The sequence below is a fragment of the Vespula vulgaris genome, chromosome 2 (assembly GCF_905475345.1).
Source record: "Vespula vulgaris chromosome 2, iyVesVulg1.1, whole genome shotgun sequence".
Classification (NCBI taxonomy): Eukaryota; Metazoa; Arthropoda; class Insecta; order Hymenoptera; family Vespidae; genus Vespula; species Vespula vulgaris.
In genome coordinates, this window is record NC_066587.1 from 8,807,213 (window position 1) to 8,831,235 (window position 24,023).

The following is a 24,023-nucleotide window of genomic DNA, read 5'->3' on the forward strand; positions in this document are numbered from 1 at the left end:
GATTGGTAATTTTAATCACGTGATTTATTGACTAGATCTGTCATTTACAATGCAAAGAAAACTAGTAATATTTCCATCGTTTATATGATGGGGTGTGTTGTTGATTGTTACGGGTAAGTTAATAATTATTTATTATATGTTAACATAATGCACACATGTGTGATACCTAATATATGTAGTGCGTAACAATGCAAATATGTGTAGTAAAATTTATTTTGAAAGTTAAGTAAGTTTATTTTGAAAGTCGAGTATAACCTTACAAATATCTGCATTTTAGTCTCTATAGAATAAGAAAATACTGTTTCTCAAATTTATGATTGTATTTTATATTGTGTTTTTTATTAATTAGAGATTTTCTTAAATATTATTAAAGCAAATTCTGTCTTATAAGCTTGTATATACATAGTTTAGTTTCATCAGGTTAGTTTTCTTTGTCCTCGTCTTTATTTCTTTGTTTCTAATATGAAACGTCTGTTCTTTTGTGTATTGTCATGAGATATGTAAAAGTTTTTAATTCACTAAAAAGTACATGCACAAATCTTTCTATATATTTAATTTTACATAGTCCTTAATTCTCAGATTTAAAAAATTGTATTATTTTTGACATAATATTTATTTCGTACTTTTTAGAGATTTAAATTAGGAGAACTTTATGTATAATATTTGGGAAAAAGAATATACAATCTAATAAATATCAAACAATGTATTCCACGGAAGAAATATTTGATGATCTTATGGATGAATGCAAATATGCTGGACCTGGTGCACACCTATCATATACTTTACGAAATCGTATAGAAAAATGTAAAATTGAAACTAGGAAAGAAATTGTGTCTTATAAAATAGATGGATGTGCACCATTATTTATTGCCTGCAAAAGAGGTCATGTAGACATTGTAGAATATCTGATAACAGTATGTGATGCAGATATTGAACAGAGAGGAAAGTATGCAGCATCTGATGATAGATCAATACATTATGTTACACCATTGTGGTGTGCTGCAGTATCTGAAAAACTTCCTGTAGTAAAGTGTTTGATAGCTCACGGTGCAGATATTAATGCTGTCTCAGATTCGGGTTCTACTCCAGTAAGGTCAACATGCTTCATGACACGTATGGGTAATACAATACGCCTTTTTTAATAGTTATAGACATATATTTTTATATTATTTATTATCAAAGTTTCTGTAATTTAATATATATAAGCAAGTAATATTGAGCCAAAGATATAATTATCTGTAGATTTAGATCTATTTTTTATTTCCAAGATTTAAATTTATTGCGTTATTACTAATTATACTATATTGATATAATATTGCATAAAGGAAGTAATGAAACATTTGATATATGACTAGAAAGATTTTTTGTTATGTTATTTCATATTGATATTTTATATTTTAGATATTGTATCCTATTTGGTTGAAAATGGTGCTGACATATCAAAACCAAATTATAATGGTGGAACATGTCTAATAAATTCAATACAGAGTGTAGAATTGTGCATTTTCCTTCTGCAGCATGGTGCTGATGTAAATGCTAGAGATATTCATAATAAAACCGCCTTATATTATGCTATTCAAGAGAATAGATTTAGAACTACCAAACTTTTTCTTGAACATAACGCAGATCCTCATATTAGATCTCGGTTTAATGATGATGCACTTCAAATTGCTTGTTTAAGAGGGACCATTCCGATATTTGAATATTTGGGTAAAAGATTCATTATATTTAATGTTAAAATGAAAATCTATATAATTTATATAGAATTTATTTACATAGATTTTATTCATTAATTCATATTATTTTAGTGGAAAACGTGTCTTATTCTCCAGAAAGATTAGCAGATGCTAATGAGTTAATGGGTTCCACATTTTTTTACGATCAAAACGATACGCAAATGGCTTTAAAGTATTGGAGAGCAGCTATGGAAATTAGAAACTCTCACATGGTAGATGGTAAACCATTACAAAAAAGACCTGTGTTACCCAAACGAGATACTTACAGATATGCAACAGAATTTACTACTCTAGAGGAATTAAATGCAATTGCACTTGATATAGATGCAATGCGAATACAAAGTTTATTAATATGTGAAAGAATATTAGGACCACATCATAAAGATACATTATTAAGGTTAATGTTTAGGGGAGCTTCATATGCAGATGCGTTAAGGTATATATTTTGATATAATCTGTTTTGATAAAATATAATTTTATAAAATTTGTTATATAATTTTTTGTTATAGATATCAACGTTGCATAGATTTATGGCGTAGGGCATTAGAAATTCGTGTTGAAAAAGATTCTGTAAGTATGCATGTGTATATATTGCATATTAAAATATAAAAAGTATTTAATAAATATATATAATAATATTTTTGACATCACAGATTTTGTATGCTGACACATATCTAACAGCACAAGCTTTATTGAAGCTTATGGTTGATTTAAACGAAAAAACTTTGGAGGTCATGAATCGCAATGGAAATAAAAAGGTGCCTAGATTCTGTGATGTAGTAGCTATCTTTAAATTACTCTCAAGCCAATTAATAGATGCTAAAGAATTATTAGAGGTATGTTCATAGAATTATATAATTATATTTATATAAAATGTTGCTATGATTTAATACGAAATCATTACAGATACGACCAGTGCATAAAAGGCAACAAGAAAGTTATGAACGTATCCTGAAATGTGTGACTCATTTAATATATTTATTGATAGAAACTGGAGAAACTAATGAGGAGAAAATATTAACAAAACAACTAGTACATGAATTAGTTAAACAAAATCCAAGATCTGCATATGCAGAAGATACTCTTTTGCATCTGTGTGTATCTAGTTTGAATACTATCAACACAAGTTATTTTACTACCACTAATGAAACTCAGGTTTGTCCAGATTTGCTGATTATATAAACATATATCATTAGTATATTATATAATATTATTAAATTACTTTAAAAAAATACTAATAAAATTTTAGGTAATTTTTCCACGTTTGGAAGTTGTTAAGTTACTTTTAGAATGTGGAGCGCAAGTCAATGCAAGAAATGCATCACGATCAACTCCTTTGCATATAGCAAGCCGAGTTAAGAAGTTTGACGTTCCAGTAAGTATATTATGTTACATTTGTTTATCGGTATGTGGGATAAAACAAATTTATAATTTTTTTTTATATATTTTTTAAACGCAGCTCATAAAATTATTGTTGGATTATGGGGCTCATTTAGATACTCCGAATAAAGCTGGAAATACTCCAGCAGATTTAATATCTTCTTATCCTGGTAATAATGTGAATCTCGTTAAATATATTAGTTTACAATGTCACGCGGCACATGCCATGTGTAAATATGGTATTGACTGTATAGAATTGCCATCTGCATTGCAAGAGTTTTTGGAATTTCACAGGGAATAAACATATATTTTTATATATAGTATGAAAGTGTGTAAAAAAAAAAAACGTGCACTTTACTATACAAAAGTAATATTGTAGGATGTGAATAATTTGAATGTTTTCTCTAAGAAAACATCGCAGGTGTATGTACGTGTATGCGCGACCGATACATACATTTCTAAACTACATCAAGTTGAGATAAGTATTAGGTTATTCTTTTCTTTGCATTACTGATGATGTGGTGCAAAACATATGCTAGTTTTTAGAGAAAGCTTTATCCCAGGCCAGAGTTGTTGAGCCTTCTCCTCACTGAAATGATAAGGAATTTACTGTCGTCTCTTGTTGCTGAATGTTTCAGAATATTTTCAACAGCAACTTATAGAAACATTTTGGTCACATTGAAGCAACGTAATTTGAGAAACATTTGTTTTGTTTCGGTTTGTTTTGTTTTCAAGACTAGATTTACATTCACATTGAAGAGCATTTGTTTCTGTTTCCGCGTGTGGCCGTGTTTCATATTTTTTTCTAATCTTTATTGTTCTGAACGGAAATAGACAAGAAGCGGTAACATTTGTTAATGGCAACAAAAATATGGAGAAATATTCGATAACAAGCGACTTTTTCAATATATATAGAACATAAACAAAAGGTTCCTCATTTTTGATTCAGTGGGGATAAGGTTTTAAAATCCTCCGTGCAATCAGATTCGTCAATGTCGTTAGAGTAATCAATGTTAAGAGTAATCCTTCCCTAAAAAAGTGTTGTATTATGCGTACCGAATTAAATTAAATATATTATTATTATGATTATAATCACACACGATATCGATTCACGACTAATAGCTTATCATTCTGCTTTCTCCTTTCTTATCATATTATTACAAAAAAGTAATTTCTCTTTGATTTAGCAAGTATATTTTTTTTCAGTTGTAGATAGAGGCTAATAAAATATTCATTTTAAAAAGACTGCTTATATAGTTTTTATAAAATTGTTCATTGAATGCATGATAATTGCTTACAAGTAAAATTTAAAATAAATATAAATACAAGTATATAAATACAAGTAAAATTTAAAAATCCGCTTATGAGTTTCGAAATACTTTTATACATTTTATTTATGTATACATTTCAAAACTTTTTTTTAAACATTGACACCTTTTAGTGCAAAAGCAGATCGCATGGTACACAGTATTAAAATGTTTACTTTCAGTACCAAAGATGTTTTATGTTTGTATGTATGACATTTATTTTCAAATTTTATATTTCTCTGATTATATTGTCTTAAATTTCTTTGCTCGTTGCAAATATATTAAAACAAATTGAGATTATTGAGCAAATATGGCTATAAAAGGTGATATGACATAAATATACGTATATAATAATAAGAAATTATATCTGGATGTATACCACAGTACAAGTATGTTAAGTTTGCAAAAATTAGTAAAAATCCAGATTATAGATAAATGAATATTAAGAATGAGATTTTGTAAATATATAAGACAAGAATATATAACGAATATAGTACTTAACACGATCGTTTATATCTTACATCTTATATAAAAATTATTTTGTAATATAATAAATATATGTATCTCTAAATACACAATGTTTATGAAACTTAATATACACACATTGATATTCATATGAGTATTATGTTTAATATTATTAAAAGAAATAAAGCAAACACGCAGGAAAAATATATAAAATCAATCGTCTTATCCATTATAATTTTTGATCAAATTTCGATCAAAATATACAACATACGAAAGATATATAGTATGTATTGCTTTTGGCAACTGTGAGAAAGTTTCCTTTGGCACTATAATAATAAGCAAGGAACAATATATAAATAAAATAAAAAGGACGAAATATAAAATGTCGACGATGTGATTTTCATATGATAAACATGATCATAATAGAAAGTCATTCGACCATAAATAGAAGACATTGTCTTAATAGTAATCGTAAATAATTTTCTTATTGTCAAGTTTAATAAATAAGTTATCGAAGATTACTTGTGAAAATCATTTGTGAAAATTACTTCATTTTTAAATAATAAAAAAGGACGATCAATTTTCTTAGAATGTATCTAAATTTATAAAAGACGAAAAAACACAGCCACTATTCCAACAGTCAGGGATAAGTTATGTAAAATTGCTTCGCTTCGGGAATAAGCATCAACAACATATATTTTCCAACCCATATTTGCATGAGTAAAGGAATTATAATAAACAACATCTGGCCACGATGTGTTAGGCGTCACTTCTAGAATACCTCCTTCGCCTACAAATACATGAGTATACAGTAAAGTCGTATAATTTCTTTATGAAAGATATATCGATCAGAACTTACCAGGTTCACAAACATATATAAGACTTCTGTTAAACTTCTTGAAAGATAAAAAGTCATCGTCTAGTCTTCTATCTCTGCTGTCATGCTTGCTCAAACAAAGAGGACCCACTGTAAATAAGCATGCTTTTATATCGATCAACTCATAAAGTTAATTCTTTTAAATAATAATTCTATCATTTAAGATACCTGCCGTTGGTCTTGGTCGACCTCTTCTAGTAAACTCAACACCAGCTAACACTCTTATTTTACTTTGTGCAATATCGCTGAGTCTATCGTAGCCTCCGTGAGGTTCGTCCGTAATAATTAAAGGATGATACAAATTAGAACTATGAGGATTATTGCCTCCGTAGACAACGAAGTTGTATGTTAATCCTCGACGTAAATACAATTCCGGTATTAATTGACCTTCAATGTACCACGCGTAACCCATCGACGTTTGTCCTATTACGATAAATTATGATCATACTAAAAACATAATTAAATTACAAAGAGTGATTAAATATGTTTACAAACCTGTTATTCCTTGATAACCCTTTTTTCCTCCAGATGGTCCAATAGTAGCTTTAAAAGTTCTAATACTCCTATCGAATATTTCTGCCTTTTCCCAAGGTATTCTAAAAATAAGTTTGATGCAAATGGATTCAAATTATAGTCATTACTATCAACAGTGAACTCTAACACTCACACGAGCTTTTCATTATCTTCCGTGAAATCCATACAGGTATTTTCTGGTTCCTGACGACTCAATTCTAATCGCAAATCACTTTTAGGATAGAGATCGTGGAAATTAGGTTCCATATTCTCGTCTAATCTTCCTAACGCCCAAATTATATAAGCCAGCTTATCCGTAGGATATTCTTTGTCTCCTGGATCAGCTAAAAATTGCAAATTGTTTGTAGTTGGAGTTTATCAAAACTATTTCCATATTTATACTTACACGAATTAAGCGTTCGCCTATAAGTGATGGTGTTGATGCCGTTTTCTCTTACCGCGGTATACAATTGATTGCTGTCTAGTCCACCTAAGAGCTCATCCTTGCAAACACCCTTGTACTGTCCAAGGACTTTTCCACACTATTTTACAAATTGTTACTTATTAATAATTATTTCTATATTTTATCAATAGAAATTAAGAATATACGTACCGGTGCTTTTGCCGTTATGTTATAATCAGTGGCATAACCCCGTGTACCATCCATATAAGCAATGGTAACATCTGCACCTTCCATTTGGCTGGAGCTATCAGAACCAGATAAGCCGAAAGCCATGTACTCATCTTCGGCTATAAGTATCAAAATGAAGCTTTAAAAACTGGAAGAATCCTATTTATTTTATGAGATAATAAAATTACTGACCAACTTGACCAGCCAATTGTATCGTGATCTGTGGGCCAAAGATTTCCCAGCTAACTTGATAACGTTTATGGAGCTGAACACAATTCGGCAGAGATTGCGTATGTTTGACAATCTGTCAATCGAGAACATGTTAAATAAATGCGCTTAGAACAATAAAATGATCGATTTTTAATCATGAGAAAGCATTATTTTACTTTAACTAAAGATGGTGGTACGTTAAGACCGTCTGGTATAATAATCGAGCCATAATTCGATTTAGTTTTTACGTCGAATACGCTCAACCAATCGACGTTAAAGACAGTCATTTCTCCTGGCAATTGAATTATTATATCCTCTTTTTTATAAGCACGTAGTGGATCCAGGCTGATGAAAGAGGCGAATAAATAATGAAGACATGCATCAAATAAAGCTTATCATAAACATCTACTTTACTTACTATCCATACTCATCAGGAACCTTCGTTCCTTTGCTCGAAGGTTGAGGACCTAAGCCAACCCAGAAATACGTATCATTCCCTGTTCCATCATACGTAAATTGCGGTATACTGATTGTCTTCGAATCCAAGATCACTATCGACTCAGACGATACATCATGGGATCTCTTGGATAGCTGAGAGATCTTCTGAGGAGCTGGTGGATCAAATTCTTCAGGAATATAGACATCGCCAAATGTGTTCTACAAAATCGAAGATAATTATTAAAACTGATGTACAAGAATGAAAAGAATGAATGAATAAATCTAGCAAAAAACAACCTGACTAGCCAAATCATACACGGCGAACCATTTAATATCCGTTATCTTTTTGTTGTCCGGCAAGGTCAGCGTAAAATCCCGATTGAAATATCGACCAAGTATATTGGTCCTGAAAATCAGTGAAAAAGTTGAAAGGCATGAAAGTTAAACGAATTATTCAAGGTCGCTTACTTGCCCCACTCGTCAGGTACGATGAAACCTTGAGGACCTGGCCGATTGGATGCACCAGCCCAGAAGAACGTATCTGCTCCGTTACCATCGTAATTGAAGGTAGTTAGAAGCAGCGTGTACTCATCGACTGCGTATAACTCACCAGATACTTGATGATGATACGCATTCAATCTTCCAAGATACTTTCCCCTATATTCCTCATCATTTTCCTCCGCCAAACCTGTCGATCAAATTACGTATTTCGTAAAATTGTTTTATGCGTATTACGTGTCCGTCGACCGACATACTCATTCTATCCATTCACTCGATCTATTTTTATCAGGCTTTCAAAAGATACAAGAAAAGAATGAAGAAAAGAAATTAAGTTTATAGAAAGGATATTTTTTTTTTTGATTTTTGTTTGTTTAAAAAATGTTTTTTAAACAAAAAAATATCAAGAAAATGTATATATAAAATTTTTCTAGATAATAACAATTGCTTTTTAAACGGAAAAATATCAAGAAAATGTATATATAAAACTCTTCTAGGTAATAACGATCCATATCGTCTTTCTATTCATTCCACTAAAGTGATTCATAATGGAAATCGAAAGATAATTCTAAAATTACGAGACCAATTGATGGTCAAATGATTAGGTAGAATTTAATTAAATGACTTTCGAAAAAGCAAACAAGAGCTGAAAGAAAGAAGAATAATAAAAAGAAAAATGAGCTTTATGAATTTTTCCTTGAAAAGTTCATTGATTCGGAGGATCGCGCCAGCTCGATAGAAGGAGACATCAACGACACGTACCGTTATAAGAGAGAAACAGACACGCCATAAGAGCGCTCGCTCTCCACGTTTTTATGGCGTTTGCCATAGCTTCATCTTATCGAGCTTTCCCTCGAAATCCAGGAAAATATTATGCGTTGATCAGATCGATGGGGTGTACATACGATAGAAAACGTATGTACATAGAAGATAAATAGAATAAAATAGCGTCTCCTCGACGTTGAGAAGGCACACACGCACGTTGGAGGTACGGAACGATATAAAATGAAAGGAATGACGCGATAGCAAACCGAGCGTTCGACCGGTTGGTGATTCGTTCCTTGAAACGAAGTATCTCGGTAGAAAGTAGACTTCAGCTCTCCGAATGGTTAGTACGCGAGACAACTCAAGTGGCTTTGCCTAAGTGGTTTCAGCCTTCTTTTCAGAAGAGAAAGTATATGCGTTGCATTGACTGCCTGCACGTACCTTCACTGAGTCGAGTCGCGTATCAATTCCCTACGAACTCGTCGAATCTATCAACATTCTTCCGGTATCAAATGCTGACTAACCGTCGATAATCATCCGATTAATCTAATGAAATTTTTGCGTGAAATTTATTTTTCAATTTCCAAACCGGAAATCTATTTTTTATGCAACTTATCTTTTTCTTGCTTTTTGTTTCTTTTTTTAGAATTTCAGCGAATCAAGTAGATGTTGCGTATTTTTTGAGAAAGTAAATGTTTATATGGGATAAAATTATTTATTATTATTTAATATAAAATAAGTCCTTTCTCTCTCGTATTATCATGATGATTGTAACATCGCTTAAAATGGACGCGTTTGATCGATTTAAATTGCCATGCGCAGAACGGTGTTGGCACAATATAATCCTATTGTTTGTTCTAATAAATCCACGATGACTTCCAATGATTCGATATTATCCTTTTACGATGGTCAATCCCATTGTTTAGTCACAGATATCTTGGTACCTGGTTATACCATAGAAGAGGAATTCATAAGACTCATTGGATTTGCGAACTTTAAAAAAATCAGAGATTTTATTTCTAAAGTGTAAGTAGGTATGTTAATTATATTTCAAGGTCCAATGTAAGTTAATAAGTTGTACATATTTGCCAGTTCTAGCCATTCAATAAACTTACACTATCCCACGTTCGACTTAAAAACTCCCCTTCTAGAAGTTGTTCGTCGCGGCGATGTTCAAATTTTGGCGTTACTCATTGAAAAGATACCAGTCTGTTTGGACGATACGACTACGCAACCTTATGGAAAAACAGTTCTTATGAGTGCTGCATACATTACCAGAAATCCGGAAATATTACAATTGCTTTTAAAAAAAGGCGCTGACATCAAAAAGCTCGATAAGTGAGCATTTAAGGCAAAAATATTCAACTTTGTAATCATTTATATTTTGGTAACGCGTAGGTATATGTATTTGCAGTCGTGGTTGGACTTGTCTTCAATATGCCATAGTTGGAGAACGTTTGAAAAATGTGGAAACTCTTCTGGATTTCGGTTTGGATATCAATGTTCGAGATTACAATGACCGAACACCGTTAATGATAGCCGGTAGGTCTCGTAGTTATAACAAATACAAAACTATTTATCATCAAAACATAAATATAATTGAACGATATAATATAATTCGAGCATGTATTTGTTAGTTCTTTTTTCGAACGTGGACGTCCTTTTGCTGCTCTTGAATCGTGGCGCCGATGTTACAGCTAAAGATCAAACAGGCTTCACGGCTTTACAACTTGCGATCTTGCGAAAAAAGAGAGATGCTGCTATTCTTTTGATTAAAAGAGGAAGCGACGTTAATCTGTCTACACCATTGACCAAAATTTCGCTTCGAAAATTATCCGAAATTACATTGCCAAACCTGTTACCATCTATTCAATACGAAGAAGATGCTCTCGATTACGAGAATCAAGATTGAATGTGAAAAATGATAAAACTATTATTTTCATTTTGATAAATATTGTTTGCATTTCAAATATTATACAAATATAAGTAATTATAAGAAGTTTTTAAAATTTACCTTACTTTCAGTTAAAATTTTTTGTTTAGACTATGATTAGTTCAAATAGCAACTGCTTGGAAAACGTGAATTTGTTCACATTTATCAAAAAAAAACTTCAAAAGTTGCATCGATAGATCCGTTAAAAAAAATGAAGACCAACAGGATGAAGTATTTTCTTAGTCAACTCGTCAAATTTCTCGATCATGTCAGGAGATAATTTTCCTTTCCATTGATTGACCTCTCCGCTTCGAATGAATGTACCATCGGTGATGATTAATTTAATTTTTTTGTAATTTTCGATTGTCTCTTTATAGTTCACCGAAGGATTCTCCTTCATATTCGCAAAGCTGAGATGCGTGGCTAAAGTTTGCACCTCGTCATCTGTAATTCTTTTATTTAGAAAAGTGGCTGTTTTCTTGATTATGGACGGAAGATCCTGCAAGCGAGATCTTTTTCTAAAGCACTTTGGAATGTTCAAGAAATTGGTAACAAGCAAAAAGATCTGTTTCACCTTCTTTTTCTTATATTTAACGTAACGTTTTAAGAGTCGACATAAAACGATTGTAAAAAATTACACACTATAAAAAATTAACTCGTTCGAAAATATTGCGCTACATACTTACAGACTTCATATCTTCGTACTTCAAGAACAAAATATTCATGTCGTTTCTTTTGTTCCAATAACCAAGGACATGCTCCCAGTACGGCGCGTAGGCAACTAATAAAAAGGATTAAAGTATAATGTACGATGTCAAGATATATTATTTCAAATTATACGAAATAATCGTTATTGTTAAAATGAAAAACTCACGTTTTCCTCCTAGGAAAAGCTGGCAAAATTCATCGAAATCACCTCGATAGCCTTCGAGGTGCCTGCCATGATGAAAATAGGAGATGCATGTGTCCTTTGGATTTCTGACGACATTGATAATGCGCGCTTTCTTTTTGCCCATTCTTAATTGTCGCGGAAGGAGATGAAATGGCAGATGGGTTTTGATATATCTTGGACTGGGTTGGTTTTTTATGAAGTTTACGCTGTTTTGCATTACTTCGAGATTCAATGAATTTGGTATATCTAACATGAATTTTTCGAAGTCGTAGATAATCGAAACCCTACCGTAACCAATTTTTCATTATTTATTTTAACGCTAGATAGTTGAAAATTAGTACATTGCAATTTTCAAAGAGTACATCCCAATTTTCAAAGAGTACATTTCAATTTTTAAACTTACTCTAAGAATGGAAATCTCTCAAACAGTAGCTGTTTCGCTCCTTCGAAATCTAAATCGTTACCAATACACCAAACCATTTCTTGCGTCCATGTGGTACCTATTATTCGTTTGTTTGTTTGCTTTTTAAGTAACTCATTCAATAAAAAAAGTAAGGAATTTAAAGAGTACGAGATTGAATTATTCAATTCTCACCAGTTTTTGGAAAAGTGCAGACCCAAACATCGTCATCTCTGACCTCAAAATTTTCGATTTGTTCCGCAAAATGTTGATAACGTTCAGGTAAACAAACACCCTCCACGGTGATGTAACCACTACGAAATTCCGAGGTAAATTTTTCTTTCAATATTCGATCTAATGTTCCATTAGTGTTATCTATTTGCGGAGCCATCCTTTACATTTATTTAATGATTTTTATTATACTCGATCGACCGGATGCAAATGTGAAATATTTAATGTAATGCTGCGTATATTAGATTTTATTTTAAGCGAAATAATCGAGAAATTCTTATTTTTTATTTTATCTATAATGGTCGTTGATAAGGGATGATAATACGGATTTCTCCAGAACAAGATAAAAAAATTGGTACATTAGAACCAAATATATAGCCGTATGAAACGATAAAATGTTAAAAAAAAAAAATTAATTATTAAGGACAATCTTCCGGTGCCGAGAAGTAAAACTTTACTGGCTGGTTCGAAAGTTATAACAACTCGTTTATATATGAAACAGAGAAATAACACTAGTAAAATCGGGGTAAGAGCACCGAGTAATTGTCGACAATTTTTTATTTAGATAGTCATACGCTTGTACAAGGTTGTTACGGATAATTTTTAGTAGTTCTTGTCGCTATTTTTCATCTCACTTGACTGGCCTTGCCTTTTTTCAAAGAATGTATAAAAAAATTCGTTTAGAAAGTTACGATAGAAAGTTCGATAAGAGAAACAAATTTTTTCTATAAAGAACGAAATGGTTTCTAAAATATCATAAAATCATGAAAATATCGTTATTAAAATGAAAATAATCTAAATAAAATGTGTTCCTTTTCTTTATTCTTTAGACATAGGTACATTAAAAATCGTACAAAAAGACAAGACATTAAAATACAATCTAGAACTGCAAATAAATTTCCTTAAAACTTACATCTAATAAATTTATTCTGTACTTCATTTCAGGTACTAACTACTTCTATCGTCGTAAGCGTTTCAAATTTTCATGGTCGGTGATTCATTGTGACCAGAATAATATTCTTTTTTTAACGCGATCAAAAAATTTGATTGTTAAATGACTAAATTAAACAGGTCCATCTATACAATGAAATATACTAATATACTTGGTGTATGTACGAAAATATCTTGGCAAGACAAGGACGATTTAATCTCGTATAAATACTTAACTAATACTTCGTTTTACAACATTTTGATATTTATACTGTATCCATGCAATTAGAATATCTTAAATTTGTAAATCTTTCATAAAATTTTATCATTTACGCGAATGACGTAAAGTATATACGTGCGGGTGATTGAGGTGAAACATTCATAAAATATATATTTATAAGTTACTAATATGCTCTAATATGATATTAATTCATAAATCGTTCAATCTGATAAATAAATTATAAAGTAATATTAATGAAAAATTAAAAATAACATTGTATGTAAATGTATTGAATTAATTATTTAAAAAAATCGAAGATTATTCTACGGCCAAGAGATATAATATAAGCAATAGCATTAAATATATTTCGAAGAAAAATTTTAGATACTATGCTCTTTTTCATTTGATGTAAAACTATAAATATTATGTATTTAAGAATTATTTAATCAAAAAGAATAACGTCGGTGAGATCTTAATGTTATAAATTGGATATTACACTGACACTTTGAGATAGATCCACTTGGCCCCTCAAAACTTTCTGCTGTAACTTTTTACAAAAAATTTTGGCCATGAGCTTATTGCGACGTGTTTCTTCTTGCCTTTCTTGCTGTCGCCGCTTAACCCGTACCTCGTTCAGTCTGCGGTAACGTTTACGTAATCGTTCTTTTATTTCTTCGTCGGTAATTCTTTTTTGTACATTTACTGAATATAAAATAACCATTTATTAGCAAATCATAAAATATTATAAAAATAATATTATAAAAATAATATTAAAAAATTACCTGTTGGTTTAAATGATTTAGGCAATTTAATCGAATTCGATGTACTAGCCATAGCAAGTAATTGAATACGTTTCTCTTTCCTTAGTTGTCGAAGGTGCGCTATCTCGGACACGTACTGTCTACGCGTTTCAGCGTTATTTACAAACTCTGGCTTGTTCTTTGATAGATAATCCTAAAAGAATAAAATGTAGTTCAAATATTAAATTAATCATAGACAAGAATTTAAAAATCGCAAAATTTACCTGAAGAGTCCTTTTCTTATCATTTTTATTTTCTGTTTGCTTTTTACTGGTACAGGTACACTTATCCGATTTTACTGCATCATTGATAGTATTAGATGATGGCATCTTTTTTATGGTGCTAACATTTTTTTGACTATTCTCCTTGGTAAATGATATTTCATATGCCACTGACTTTGGATATGTTTGACGGCAATTACATTTTCTGATATTTTCATATACCTTGCCACATGTACGGCAGCATTTACAATTTTTATTGGAATCATTGACATTAAATCCATTTACATCATTTGACTCCGTATTATGCTTCGTTCTATGATTGTTGTCGCCTTCTTTAATTTTATTAGGGCAAGAACAATCCTTACTGCAGTTGCATTTTATTCTAGTTTGTACTTTTGGTTGCAGAGAAGTTTCATTCTCTTCTGTATTAATTAGACAATAAGGTCGAGTATGTATTTGATGTCGCTCTGCTTTTGAGCAGCTCTCAGAATGATATCTTCTGTTATATTCAGTCTTTAAATTCGAGCAAGTTTCGTGCGACGCATTTGGCATATAAATCTCACTTTCAAGCTTATTTTCGCAAGAATTCGAGCATCCACATAAATTTACAATTTTCTGTTGGTTATTACAATCAGCTACGAGTCTACTATCTTGAAGACAGCTCCGATCAGATCTTATTGTAAACATATTAGTTTGTATTTCGTCATTTACTTCCTTTGTACATGTACATCCATTTATTGTTGTGGAAGTACTTTCACTGGTTTTTTCTTGTTTCTGACAAATGCAAAAACTTCTACATGCATTATAAGTCCTTTTACGACATAGCTCACAAAAAGGAGTAGTACCAATTATTTCCATTGTAGGTATTTGTTTCGTGTGTATTCGACATGTTTCAGGTAATGTATTCTGATATATTGTCTTCTTATTTATATTATTTATGCCACATTTACAATTGTTATAATGAGCTTTAAATGTAGACTGACAATTACATTGTGTGTACTTTGATTTAGAAGCATTTATTTGATTTTTAGTTTCTTTTTGTTTTAATTGATTCTTGCTCTTATCCATATAACAGTGGGTTTGTTGGGAAGAACTTATGCTATTACTATTTGTGTATGATAATCTTGTCAATTCTGTACTTGTCTCGCTATCTTCTTTTGCAAAATCAGAATTTGTAGGAATTTGAAGACATTTATTTTTTATTGATGGATTTTGAGACTGGCCTTGTAAACAACATAAACACGTATTTGATATAGCTTGCGAAATATCTTTCTCATCTTGTCCTCCCTGATTAATATACTTGCACTTATTTGGTGAATGTATCAAATTTTTATGGATCGAACATTTAGTAAAATGTGCAGTTCCATTTTGTGTGCACGTAGTAATTGTGGATATTTCCTGGTGAAGCGTTTGCACACCTGTATTAACTAGCTTAATTGTATTTTGTGCCTTTGATGTAGTTATAATTTCTCCTCCTGTTTTGGAGTGGGCATCAGCTACTTCGGTAGCTGTTTGCGATGAACTATTTCGTTTTTTTGTGCGTTGTATATTATTAGTATACTCAGTATCAGTAGAGTGACAAGTTGCTAAATTGCAATGAGAAGACCATTGCTCTCCAATGGAGTTTCCTCTTGAATTTGATGCATCCCTTAAAATACATACATTTATTTTAATATAATATTATATGTTTATATGTTAATTTATAGTTCCATTACTTACCTGCATACAGAATCAGTATCAACAGATTTTTCTTCCATGTGCGTCATTATATGTCCTGGTTTCGTTTTAAATGATGCAGATTTTGATTTTCTTGGCGAACTTTTTGATCTTTCCAATCTTCGTGGCTGTTCCAGTAATCTAAAATATACCAACATTTTCCTTAGTATCCTCAATTAGTACTTTTTTTTATTGTCTCATGATTAATTATCTATGCATATAACTCTTAATAAATATAAAATATCAAAAGACATACTTTTTTAAGTTACAAAGGTGACTAATTTCATTTGTTATCCAGACAAGTTGATTTCTTTTTTCCATTTCAGCATAACTGACTAATCTTAAATCTCCTGTATTGGAATTCCGACATCGTTTTAATTCAAATTGTCGTTCTGATAATGTAGTTGGGAATCTCCAATCTGTGTTATTTTCAGTACTCTTACTAGATATAGTCGAAGTTTTTCTGTTTACAACAGCATCTAATAACATTCTATTATGATCAGACGGAGTACTATTTGTAGAAGTTGTTTCATTCTGTTGCAATATTTTACATTTCTCTTTCAAGCAAAATGTATTTTTTATCTTATTGCCTTTCTGGTTTTGTTGTGGAACAAAACATTCAGAACTTTCACTCCTTTCTGCTTCTGTTGGAATATTACTACTTTGCTGACAGTCATCAGTTCTTAAACCCATTCTTGCTTTTCTTCCATCCATTTCTGTTCTATCTGTATTTCTATCAAATTTATCACTGTTACTACTTGCTAAAGTTTCCTGTGTTATCTCTTGATCATTTTTCATAGACTTTGGTATAGAACAATTTTTTGTACTTGTTTTCCAATTATCAGATGAAGCAGTAGTACTATGTTTTTTTGTTAAAGCATGTAAAATTTCAGCTTGATAGACTTTTTGCCTAGCATCATCTGGATTCCATGGTACATTATCTTCTAAATTATGTTCAATTTTATCATCAGCATACCTGGCTGTTATAAGTCTTTTAACGACATGATGTATCAATCGCTTTTTAACTTGTTTGTCACATTTATTGGCATCAACTAAAGATTTTAGTATATTAACACTTCTTTCTAAATCTCGTACTAAACTGTCAGAATCACCCCACAATTTTTCACTTAAACTAGAACTAGTGTTAGGGAAAGTTGAATTAGATTCTCCTGTATCAACAGAAGAAACATGACTACCACTTCCATTTAGAACATTTTCATATATATGACCGGGAAAATATTCAAAACTATTAACTCTTCCAGTAATATTTTCTGTGTCATCAAGTTGAGGGGTTAAAGGAGTTGATTCATTTTGCGAAACATCTGAGCTACTGTGATATGCCTTATTTTTTGTTTCTTTTCTGGTATAAGCAACATTATCTTTATGATCATTGCTATTTATTCTGGAATCCTGGATTTTGTACGTATTCTTTGGATTTTTTAAAATGGACTGTAATGATTTTTGCAAACTAGTTCCTCTTCTAGGTAAAGGTGGCTTTTCTTCTTCTTCTTGAACAGATACTTGTATACCAACTGATTCTTGAGGAAATGTATTTAAACTTGTTTGTATGACTTTATCACAGGTAGCAGGTTTATTTACAACTGTAGATATAGAAGATGTTGAATGAAAAATTAAAGGTAAAGTTACCTTGTTTTTATCTTTTGCATACAGATTTAATTCACTTTGACTTCTTTTTAAAATATCTTTAGAAGTTGATGCAGCTATTGTATTCATGGAGGTACTCTTCTTTAAAAGAGAGGTAGAAGTTGGACAAAAATCTTCATTACGTATATTTTCTTTATTTATAACTTTTTTTCCTTCTGTTGAATACTTTACAGAAGGTACTTTAAACGTAAATGAAGATTTTGACAGAGTTATATTTGGATCTTTCTCTTTTGAACTTTGAGTTATAAGGCTTTTTAATTTAGAATGTTTTGGAGAACATTTTTCTTCTGATTTTATATCATTACCTGTAATTATGCCTGGCAACATATTTTTCATTATAGGAGTGATTTCAATTTCACTTTCTGATTCTGAAATATTTTCTGTTATTAAAGTAGAACTTGCTTTTGGAGCTTTTAATGATTTTAAATTGTGCTGCATTGTTGTGCCTTTTCCAACTACTCCAGATTCAGTAGTACCTTCTGGGTCTAATCTCAAAGCTGCAGAACATCCTCTAGCTAATGCCATACGTTCTATAGTACTTAATTTTTTGTTGTTATGTTTATTATGAGGTAAAGAATTAAAATATCCAACATCTGCACCACTATCCCATTCCAAAGGCTTATGTGATGCAACACTGGAAGTAGGTGAAGATACCTTCCTTTCGGTACCTTCTAGAAGTACTTCTTGACTTTCGTTCTTCGTTTCAGAAATTCTTTCTGGTGTGATGTGTTTTAAATCTGGTGATAGAAATTGTGGATTTGCCAATGGTTGGATATATAGGGTAGAATTTTCTGTACTTGAAGATTGACCAATTAATGGTGGTCTTATCCATCTACGTCGTTCTCTAGGAACATAAGCTTGTAAATTATATTCTTCTCCAATGCAATCTTGCCTACTATTACCTAATTTAGAATTTAATTCATAAACACTGTAATAATACTTAACAGATTCTGCAGGTATATTGGATGTAGGTAATGAAAAGTATTGATCCAAATTAGAACTATGGGAATATTTTTCGTAATATTCCATTACTTGTGTAGAAAGACTCTTCTTGGCTGCATGTAGTGATAGGTTTGGCTGCTTTGGTATATCTTTAAAACAGTGGTGGGGCAAAGTTGTACAAGAATGCAATGCTCTATCACCTTTTTGCTGTTCTTTCAATTCTAGAGGGTCTTCTGTCGCTTCTAAATCTTTTAAATGACCTTCACAACTAGATTCAGAATCATATTCCATATTCACACAACATACAAGCATTCACATTTTTAATAACGTTCCTATGTAATGTCATACATAAATAGTAAATGATTCCTTCTTTGTACAAAATTCATATACATTTGAGCAATATGTTCTGAGCCATACGGTTGCGATTAAATATGAAATGATTTTCTTTTTATTTACCAATGAAGAAAAGTTATTTATCTTTTTCTCAATATCCATTAAACATTATCACACAACAATTAAATTTTTTAAAGTAGGAAAGCTTACAGAACAAATTTATTTTATTTTTTATACATCATAGGATTAACAGTCCTATTAGCGTCACTTCTAAAAATTATGTAGAGTACAAGATTAGTTTCGGTTACTTTAAAACTGAAATTGTTGTTTACATTTGCTCTAAATCTCTTTTAAGAGCCACAAGATGGCGGTGAACACAAACGATTATCGCGATAATCGATATTAATTATATTCGATAAAACAGCAATCGATATTAATTAGATTCGACTCTAATGTTTTGATCATTGCTGTACTCGAAGACCATTTCTTTAGAAATCATGCAGGAGTGAGATAGTTTGATTTGATCATGGTAAAGATTGGTAGAGGTTGTATTAACCTATTCGTTACTTTTCTATTATATCAAGTTAAAAGCGTATATGAATAATCTTTAGTAGAACAATATCAATTAATAAAATCATGTTCGCAATACGACGAGCGGTACAATTAGTAAGATATATTAATGTACAAAATTCTGTTAAATTTCATCATGCATTTGCGTCCCTAAAAGCGTACTCCACAAATACGCAGCACGAAAAATGTGATCTTTTGAAAGACGATATTAATAAATCAAGTAACGAAACGAATGATATTAATAAATCAATCAACTGTGAAAATGATCTTAATAAAGCAACCAACGAAAATGGTAAGGAAGAGAATAAGAAAGTGTTTGCAAAAATAGAAACGAAACTTCAATTAATCTTCATTTGTAAAAAATGCAATACACAAAACAATAAAATAATTTCAAAGTTGGCATACCAAAAGGGTGTGGTAATAATACGCTGTGATGGTTGTAAAAACAATCATCTTATAGCTGATAATTTAGGATGGTTTAGTGAGTTAGGTCAACATATAAATATTGAAAAAATATTAGCAGCAAAAGGAGAAACAGTTCGCAAGATACAATATAACTCTGAAGGATTTCTTGCTCTTCCAAAAGAAGAACTGAACACTCAAGAAGAAAAAGAAAATCCTAATGATAAATCTAAAAATGAAATAGATTCAAAATAAGGATACATGGAAGTAGGCAATACTAAGACAATATATAGGTAAAAATATAACTATAGATATAAATAAAAATGTAGACGAATTAAGACTTTACTATAAATTTATTTTATAATATGTACATCTTCTGTTGCGTGATAAATTTCTAATATTTATATATATATTTGAAGTGTGTTCTAAATTTTTGTTAATATTAGAATGTTGTCCATTTATATTCTTCTTATGATATTTTAGGAATAATAATCTATAAAGAATAATTGTATCAAGATTGTGTATCCATTAACAAATTATTATTTGCAATAATTTTTAATATCATCTTTTTAAGATCTATATCTAAAATTTATAAAATATTTCAAAGCATGGCAGATTTTTACTTGGCACATGAGAAATTTTTTCATGTATACATATTTCACAGACTTAGATTGATTAAATCTTTCATTTATTGAAATTGTCCTATGTTAATATATTTTTATTTAATATAGATAGTACGTATAAACTATGGATCTTTGAAAAGGATTATCTTTATTTTTCTATAATATAGGTATATAAAAATAAGTTAATGCCTTTTGTTTTATAAATAACATTTTTGAAGATGGACAAACAATATCATATATGATAAATGTAATAAAAACAGTTTAAGACCTAAGTATACTAAGGCACACGTCCAAAAGTTATCTCATTTTGATATATAAGTTCATAAGAATTGGAATGAGTGTATTATAATATATTTCAAATATAATTATTTCTTTTATAGCATTATCAAAGGCACCATGTCTCAATCAGTCATGCTTTATACAAATAAAAAAAAACCATTATATGTCAACTTACACAAATATTTAAAATAATCTATTCTTACTTTCAAAGTAATTTCTATATGTTGACAATGGTCAGAAAGACTAGCGTATTAATAATTATCATAGGAATTCTGTTACATCAGCATTAATATTTTGTGTAAACAAATTATTTTTAACTTGACATATCAATGATGAATTAATATAAAAAATTTGTGTTCAATATCCGTTTTAGTTTTCCTTCCAAAAGAAGGAATGCTTTCGTAATGATTGTACAGACTAGCATATGTCTTCTCTTATTTCATATATTTAGAAAATGTAAATTGTGATAATTTAAAAATAATTCATTCACTTATTTCATGTTTTATATTAGGGCGAATAAAATTTTTGGAGGCTTCATACCCTTTTTGGTTTCGATACAATCGCGTATTCACCATCATTGTAAACTTTAGGCTTTGGTCCCATATTCGTATTAATGGAAGTTGATTCAGAGGAAGTCTTTTTTCTAATAACAGCGTATCCAAGATGACTGTCATCTGCTAATCTAACAGAAGAAATATCTTCAACGATGTCATAATTGGACCACGTCGCATTCGAATCAGCGGTAGAATTTGATACTGTAGTTTGAGTTGTACTATGTGTATTTTGAGTTGTTGAAGATACAGTTGATATTTTGTGCGTGGCTATTGGAATAAGTTTAGATGCCGAGCCAAAATTTTGCAGTTCATCATAATCGGATACATCAGATGTTTTACAAGACGTATGAAATATAGATGATGAAATACTAATTATTTCACTAGTATTGCTTTTATTTTTTGATGAATTCTGTGACGTGTTAACAGGCATCATCATCTCGTATTGGCTATCTTCATTATTTTCTTTATCTTTATTATTTCTAATTAAAGAAGGATTGTATCTTTCCGTGTGATGTATATTGTCTGTACCATGAGTCTTCCAAGCATCATTTCGAACTTCTACTAAATCATAGGAATGTTTTTCTTCTTCTAGTATAGAGCTATTCACACTTTTTTGTGATGATTCTGGTGAATTAGTATTACTGAAGTGTTTTTGTTCACTGGAACTAGAGAAATCAAGCGTTTCCACATCTATATTTTTCTTGTCTAGTAAACCTGTAAATATGTTCTTGCGTGGTGGTTTTGCGGGCTTTGGTTTGATAATTGGAGGAGAAGGTCTTGAAACAGGAGTCGAATCTGAACTAGAAGACGAATTTAACTGTTTTTGAGAATTTGGAGTTATAGCAGAAAAATCTATATCTATTAAATTTGCAGAGCTATTTGGAGAAGGAGGCAGTGGCGATCTGGAGCCAGCTTCCATAGATAAAGCAGCATGATATTGAGTGTCATTGCACTCTATACTTGGGCTATTGTCTCCATTTAGTAATTTTTTCATAGATTTCATCTTTGAATACATGCAACGAAAGATTTCTTGCTGACTACCATGCTCCAAACAAAAAGAGCCTTCTCCAGATTCACATTTTCTTCCAGCTTCAAAGGTGAACTTTCCATCTCTATATCCATATCTTCTAATATATCTGTAAGGCCATGTGAATAAGACTACATCCCCATCCATCAATTTAATATCAACAGCAGCGACTACCAAGGTATAAGTTCTTGTTTCTAAACCGCAACGCTTAGACGCGTCTGTCTCTACTACCTTCACAGAAAATACTCCTTCGCCACTCGTGCAGTATAAGTCTGTATTCTCTTCTATTGTTTGTTTTGATAACTTATCCTTAAATGCAACTAATTGGAATGCACTGATCCACCTGCACATATCTGCTACCGAACAACATCCGAAGTAGTGTACGCCTGACTTTGTAACCACCTGGAAATAAGAAAATGTCATTACTATCAATTGTATGAAAGTAAAGAAAAATAAAGGATACTATATTTTTAATAGTCGATACTTGCAGTAAATACGTGCGAATGGTTACTTGGGGCAATTTTAACGCAAGCTTCCAAAGTAACAATACGAGGAGAATGTAACTGCAATATTGCTTCTTCATGATTATCGTATATCTCCAGACGTTCAATTCCATAATTACTCGCCTTGAAGAGCTGACAAAATCTTTTGTGCCACGATTTCTACAAAGTAATAAGCATTATCTTTAAAGATCATCCATTCGTCTATCTACTTTGAAATATAGTAATTTTGCTAGAAAGAAAGGATCAAATATAACATATAAGAAGAAACAAGAAAAATTAATTACAAAAACAGGATTAGTGTTAATTATAAAAAAAAAAAAACAGAAGAAATAATTACAAATGCTAGTATATAGTTCCTCTAATGATACATATCCAGATATAAGGTTATTATATACCAACAAATTGGATGATAAATCCTACAAGAGTTTATCGAACGAGGCAAAGATCTTTTCGTGCGGAGAATTTTTAAGAAGTAACCAACCTTGAGTTGTCCTAGCACTCCTTGAGGCGGTAGAAGAAGAATCCCCTGTATTAAAGGTATCTCGGGCTCCATTGCTCGCGATTGAGCATCGATCGACGATCTCGTGGTTTGGCTTGATCGATTACGGAAAAGCGGTGTGTCCACGTCGCGGCCCTTTGTTCTTTGTGTCGCTTTTCACGAAGAAAAAGAGTGTTTTTCTTACTTTCACTCGGTGTACAGCACGCCTTTTCTTTTCCTCTCACCGCGAGGAGATGCCCCCTCGTGCGAAGACACGTCGTTGTCTCGCTAAATCTGACAGTCTCGTAAAGGCTCTCGCTATTGAGGATGACACTCAACCCATCATAACGACGCGTGGTGCTTGACATCTCACGAGAGAACGTTTCGATCTCGTTTCTTCGATATCGCACTCCGACGTCCGTATTTGCGATCCGAAAGCGCCTTTCCGCGTACCCGAGAGCGCGCGCGCGTTTACTCGCTGTCG

The 24,023-nt window shown here is 31.3% G+C and overlaps 7 protein-coding genes across 8 annotated transcripts; 3 read left to right on the forward strand and 4 right to left on the reverse strand.

Annotated features, from left to right (window-relative positions):
* The first annotated feature begins 6 nt into the window (after positions 1 to 6).
* LOC127072995 (protein fem-1 homolog C) lies at positions 7 to 6,247 on the forward strand. Of its 2 annotated transcripts, none has more exons than XM_051013955.1 (9): positions 7 to 113; positions 631 to 1,113; positions 1,402 to 1,710; positions 1,809 to 2,172; positions 2,246 to 2,306; positions 2,390 to 2,572; positions 2,643 to 2,891; positions 2,986 to 3,111; positions 3,196 to 6,247. In XM_051013955.1, the coding sequence occupies exons 2-9, from the start codon at positions 702 to 704 to the stop codon at positions 3,415 to 3,417; spliced, it is 1,926 nt and encodes a 641-aa protein (XP_050869912.1). In that variant the 5' UTR covers positions 7 to 113; positions 631 to 701; the 3' UTR covers positions 3,418 to 6,247. The 2 variants fall into 2 exon arrangements, with proteins under 2 accessions (XP_050869912.1, XP_050869911.1); XM_051013954.1 differs by having other exon boundaries at positions 8 to 113; positions 631 to 1,119.
* On the reverse strand, positions 5,491 to 9,054 carry LOC127072994 (protein Skeletor, isoforms B/C). The gene is made up of 13 exons (XM_051013953.1): positions 8,818 to 9,054; positions 8,026 to 8,245; positions 7,855 to 7,963; positions 7,538 to 7,776; positions 7,296 to 7,464; positions 7,102 to 7,213; positions 6,892 to 7,028; positions 6,685 to 6,820; positions 6,433 to 6,622; positions 6,261 to 6,361; positions 5,934 to 6,188; positions 5,748 to 5,855; positions 5,491 to 5,678 (listed from the first exon to the last, which is right to left on the reverse strand). Exons 1-13 carry the CDS (start codon positions 8,882 to 8,884, stop codon positions 5,491 to 5,493), a joined length of 2,031 nt encoding a protein of 676 aa, XP_050869910.1. The 5' UTR covers positions 8,885 to 9,054.
* A 507-nt stretch (positions 9,055 to 9,561) lies between these two features.
* LOC127073006 (ankyrin repeat domain-containing protein 7-like) lies at positions 9,562 to 10,958 on the forward strand. Its single transcript, XM_051013978.1, has 4 exons — positions 9,562 to 9,846; positions 9,913 to 10,158; positions 10,235 to 10,362; positions 10,458 to 10,958. Exons 1-4 carry the CDS (start codon positions 9,635 to 9,637, stop codon positions 10,730 to 10,732), a joined length of 861 nt encoding a protein of 286 aa, XP_050869935.1. The 5' UTR covers positions 9,562 to 9,634; the 3' UTR covers positions 10,733 to 10,958.
* LOC127073004 (luciferin sulfotransferase-like) lies at positions 10,896 to 12,617 on the reverse strand. The gene is made up of 5 exons (XM_051013975.1): positions 12,241 to 12,617; positions 12,049 to 12,145; positions 11,628 to 11,929; positions 11,440 to 11,534; positions 10,896 to 11,252 (listed from the first exon to the last, which is right to left on the reverse strand). The coding sequence occupies exons 1-5, from the start codon at positions 12,434 to 12,436 to the stop codon at positions 10,956 to 10,958; spliced, it is 987 nt and encodes a 328-aa protein (XP_050869932.1). The 5' UTR covers positions 12,437 to 12,617; the 3' UTR covers positions 10,896 to 10,955.
* Positions 12,618 to 13,076: 459 nt separating this feature from the next.
* LOC127072985 (uncharacterized) lies at positions 13,077 to 19,488 on the reverse strand. Its single transcript, XM_051013917.1, has 5 exons — positions 16,420 to 19,488; positions 16,167 to 16,304; positions 14,451 to 16,095; positions 14,209 to 14,380; positions 13,077 to 14,128 (listed from the first exon to the last, which is right to left on the reverse strand). Exons 1-5 carry the CDS (start codon positions 19,080 to 19,082, stop codon positions 13,905 to 13,907), a joined length of 4,842 nt encoding a protein of 1,613 aa, XP_050869874.1. The 5' UTR covers positions 19,083 to 19,488; the 3' UTR covers positions 13,077 to 13,904.
* Positions 19,489 to 19,595: 107 nt separating this feature from the next.
* On the forward strand, positions 19,596 to 21,340 carry LOC127073008 (uncharacterized). Its single transcript, XM_051013981.1, has one exon. It carries the CDS (start codon positions 19,740 to 19,742, stop codon positions 20,328 to 20,330), a length of 591 nt encoding a protein of 196 aa, XP_050869938.1. The 5' UTR covers positions 19,596 to 19,739; the 3' UTR covers positions 20,331 to 21,340.
* Positions 20,410 to 24,010, reverse strand: LOC127072997 (uncharacterized). Its single transcript, XM_051013958.1, has 4 exons — positions 23,543 to 24,010; positions 23,047 to 23,220; positions 21,518 to 22,960; positions 20,410 to 20,568 (listed from the first exon to the last, which is right to left on the reverse strand). Exons 1-4 carry the CDS (start codon positions 23,612 to 23,614, stop codon positions 20,545 to 20,547), a joined length of 1,713 nt encoding a protein of 570 aa, XP_050869915.1. The 5' UTR covers positions 23,615 to 24,010; the 3' UTR covers positions 20,410 to 20,544.
* Between the last annotated feature and the right edge of the window lie 13 nt (positions 24,011 to 24,023).

What these genes read in the sequence shown, in the direction of transcription:
- LOC127072985 (XM_051013917.1), bottom strand. Translation starts at nt 19,082, where the DNA reads ATGCTTGTATGTTGTGTGAATATGGAATATGATTCTGAATCTAGTTGT. An exon ending in GATACTGATTCTGTATGCAG is followed by an intron (nt 16,096 to 16,166) that starts GTAAGTAATGGA and finishes ATGTATTTTAAG; the next exon opens with GGATGCATCAAATTCAAGAG. An exon ending in ATAAGAAAAGGACTCTTCAG is followed by an intron (nt 14,381 to 14,450) that starts GTAAATTTTGCG and finishes TTATTCTTTTAG; the next exon opens with GATTATCTATCAAAGAACAA.
- LOC127073006 (XM_051013978.1), top strand. Translation starts at nt 9,635, where the DNA reads ATGCGCAGAACGGTGTTGGCACAATATAATCCTATTGTTTGTTCTAAT. An exon ending in GACATCAAAAAGCTCGATAA is followed by an intron (nt 10,159 to 10,234) that starts GTGAGCATTTAA and finishes ATGTATTTGCAG; the next exon opens with TCGTGGTTGGACTTGTCTTC. An exon ending in AACACCGTTAATGATAGCCG is followed by an intron (nt 10,363 to 10,457) that starts GTAGGTCTCGTA and finishes TGTATTTGTTAG; the next exon opens with TTCTTTTTTCGAACGTGGAC.
- LOC127073008 (XM_051013981.1), top strand. Translation starts at nt 19,740, where the DNA reads ATGTTCGCAATACGACGAGCGGTACAATTAGTAAGATATATTAATGTA.
- LOC127072994 (XM_051013953.1), bottom strand. Translation starts at nt 8,884, where the DNA reads ATGGCAAACGCCATAAAAACGTGGAGAGCGAGCGCTCTTATGGCGTGT. An exon ending in ACATAACGGCAAAAGCACCG is followed by an intron (nt 6,821 to 6,891) that starts GTACGTATATTC and finishes TTTGTAAAATAG; the next exon opens with TGTGGAAAAGTCCTTGGACA. An exon ending in TATATATGTTTGTGAACCTG is followed by an intron (nt 5,679 to 5,747) that starts GTAAGTTCTGAT and finishes ATGTATTTGTAG; the next exon opens with GCGAAGGAGGTATTCTAGAA.
- LOC127072997 (XM_051013958.1), bottom strand. Translation starts at nt 23,614, where the DNA reads ATGGAGCCCGAGATACCTTTAATACAGGGGATTCTTCTTCTACCGCCT. An exon ending in GAGTGCTAGGACAACTCAAG is followed by an intron (nt 23,221 to 23,542) that starts GTTGGTTACTTC and finishes ATTACTTTGTAG; the next exon opens with AAATCGTGGCACAAAAGATT. An exon ending in TTGTATCGAAACCAAAAAGG is followed by an intron (nt 20,569 to 21,517) that starts GTATGAAGCCTC and finishes TATTCTTTATAG; the next exon opens with ATTATTATTCCTAAAATATC.
- LOC127072995 (XM_051013954.1), top strand. Translation starts at nt 702, where the DNA reads ATGTATTCCACGGAAGAAATATTTGATGATCTTATGGATGAATGCAAA. An exon ending in TCATATGCAGATGCGTTAAG is followed by an intron (nt 2,173 to 2,245) that starts GTATATATTTTG and finishes TTTTTGTTATAG; the next exon opens with ATATCAACGTTGCATAGATT. An exon ending in CTACCACTAATGAAACTCAG is followed by an intron (nt 2,892 to 2,985) that starts GTTTGTCCAGAT and finishes ATAAAATTTTAG; the next exon opens with GTAATTTTTCCACGTTTGGA.
- LOC127073004 (XM_051013975.1), bottom strand. Translation starts at nt 12,436, where the DNA reads ATGGCTCCGCAAATAGATAACACTAATGGAACATTAGATCGAATATTG. An exon ending in GAGAGATTTCCATTCTTAGA is followed by an intron (nt 11,930 to 12,048) that starts GTAAGTTTAAAA and finishes TGGTTACGGTAG; the next exon opens with GGTTTCGATTATCTACGACT. An exon ending in GCTTTTCCTAGGAGGAAAAC is followed by an intron (nt 11,535 to 11,627) that starts GTGAGTTTTTCA and finishes CCTTTTTATTAG; the next exon opens with TTGCCTACGCGCCGTACTGG.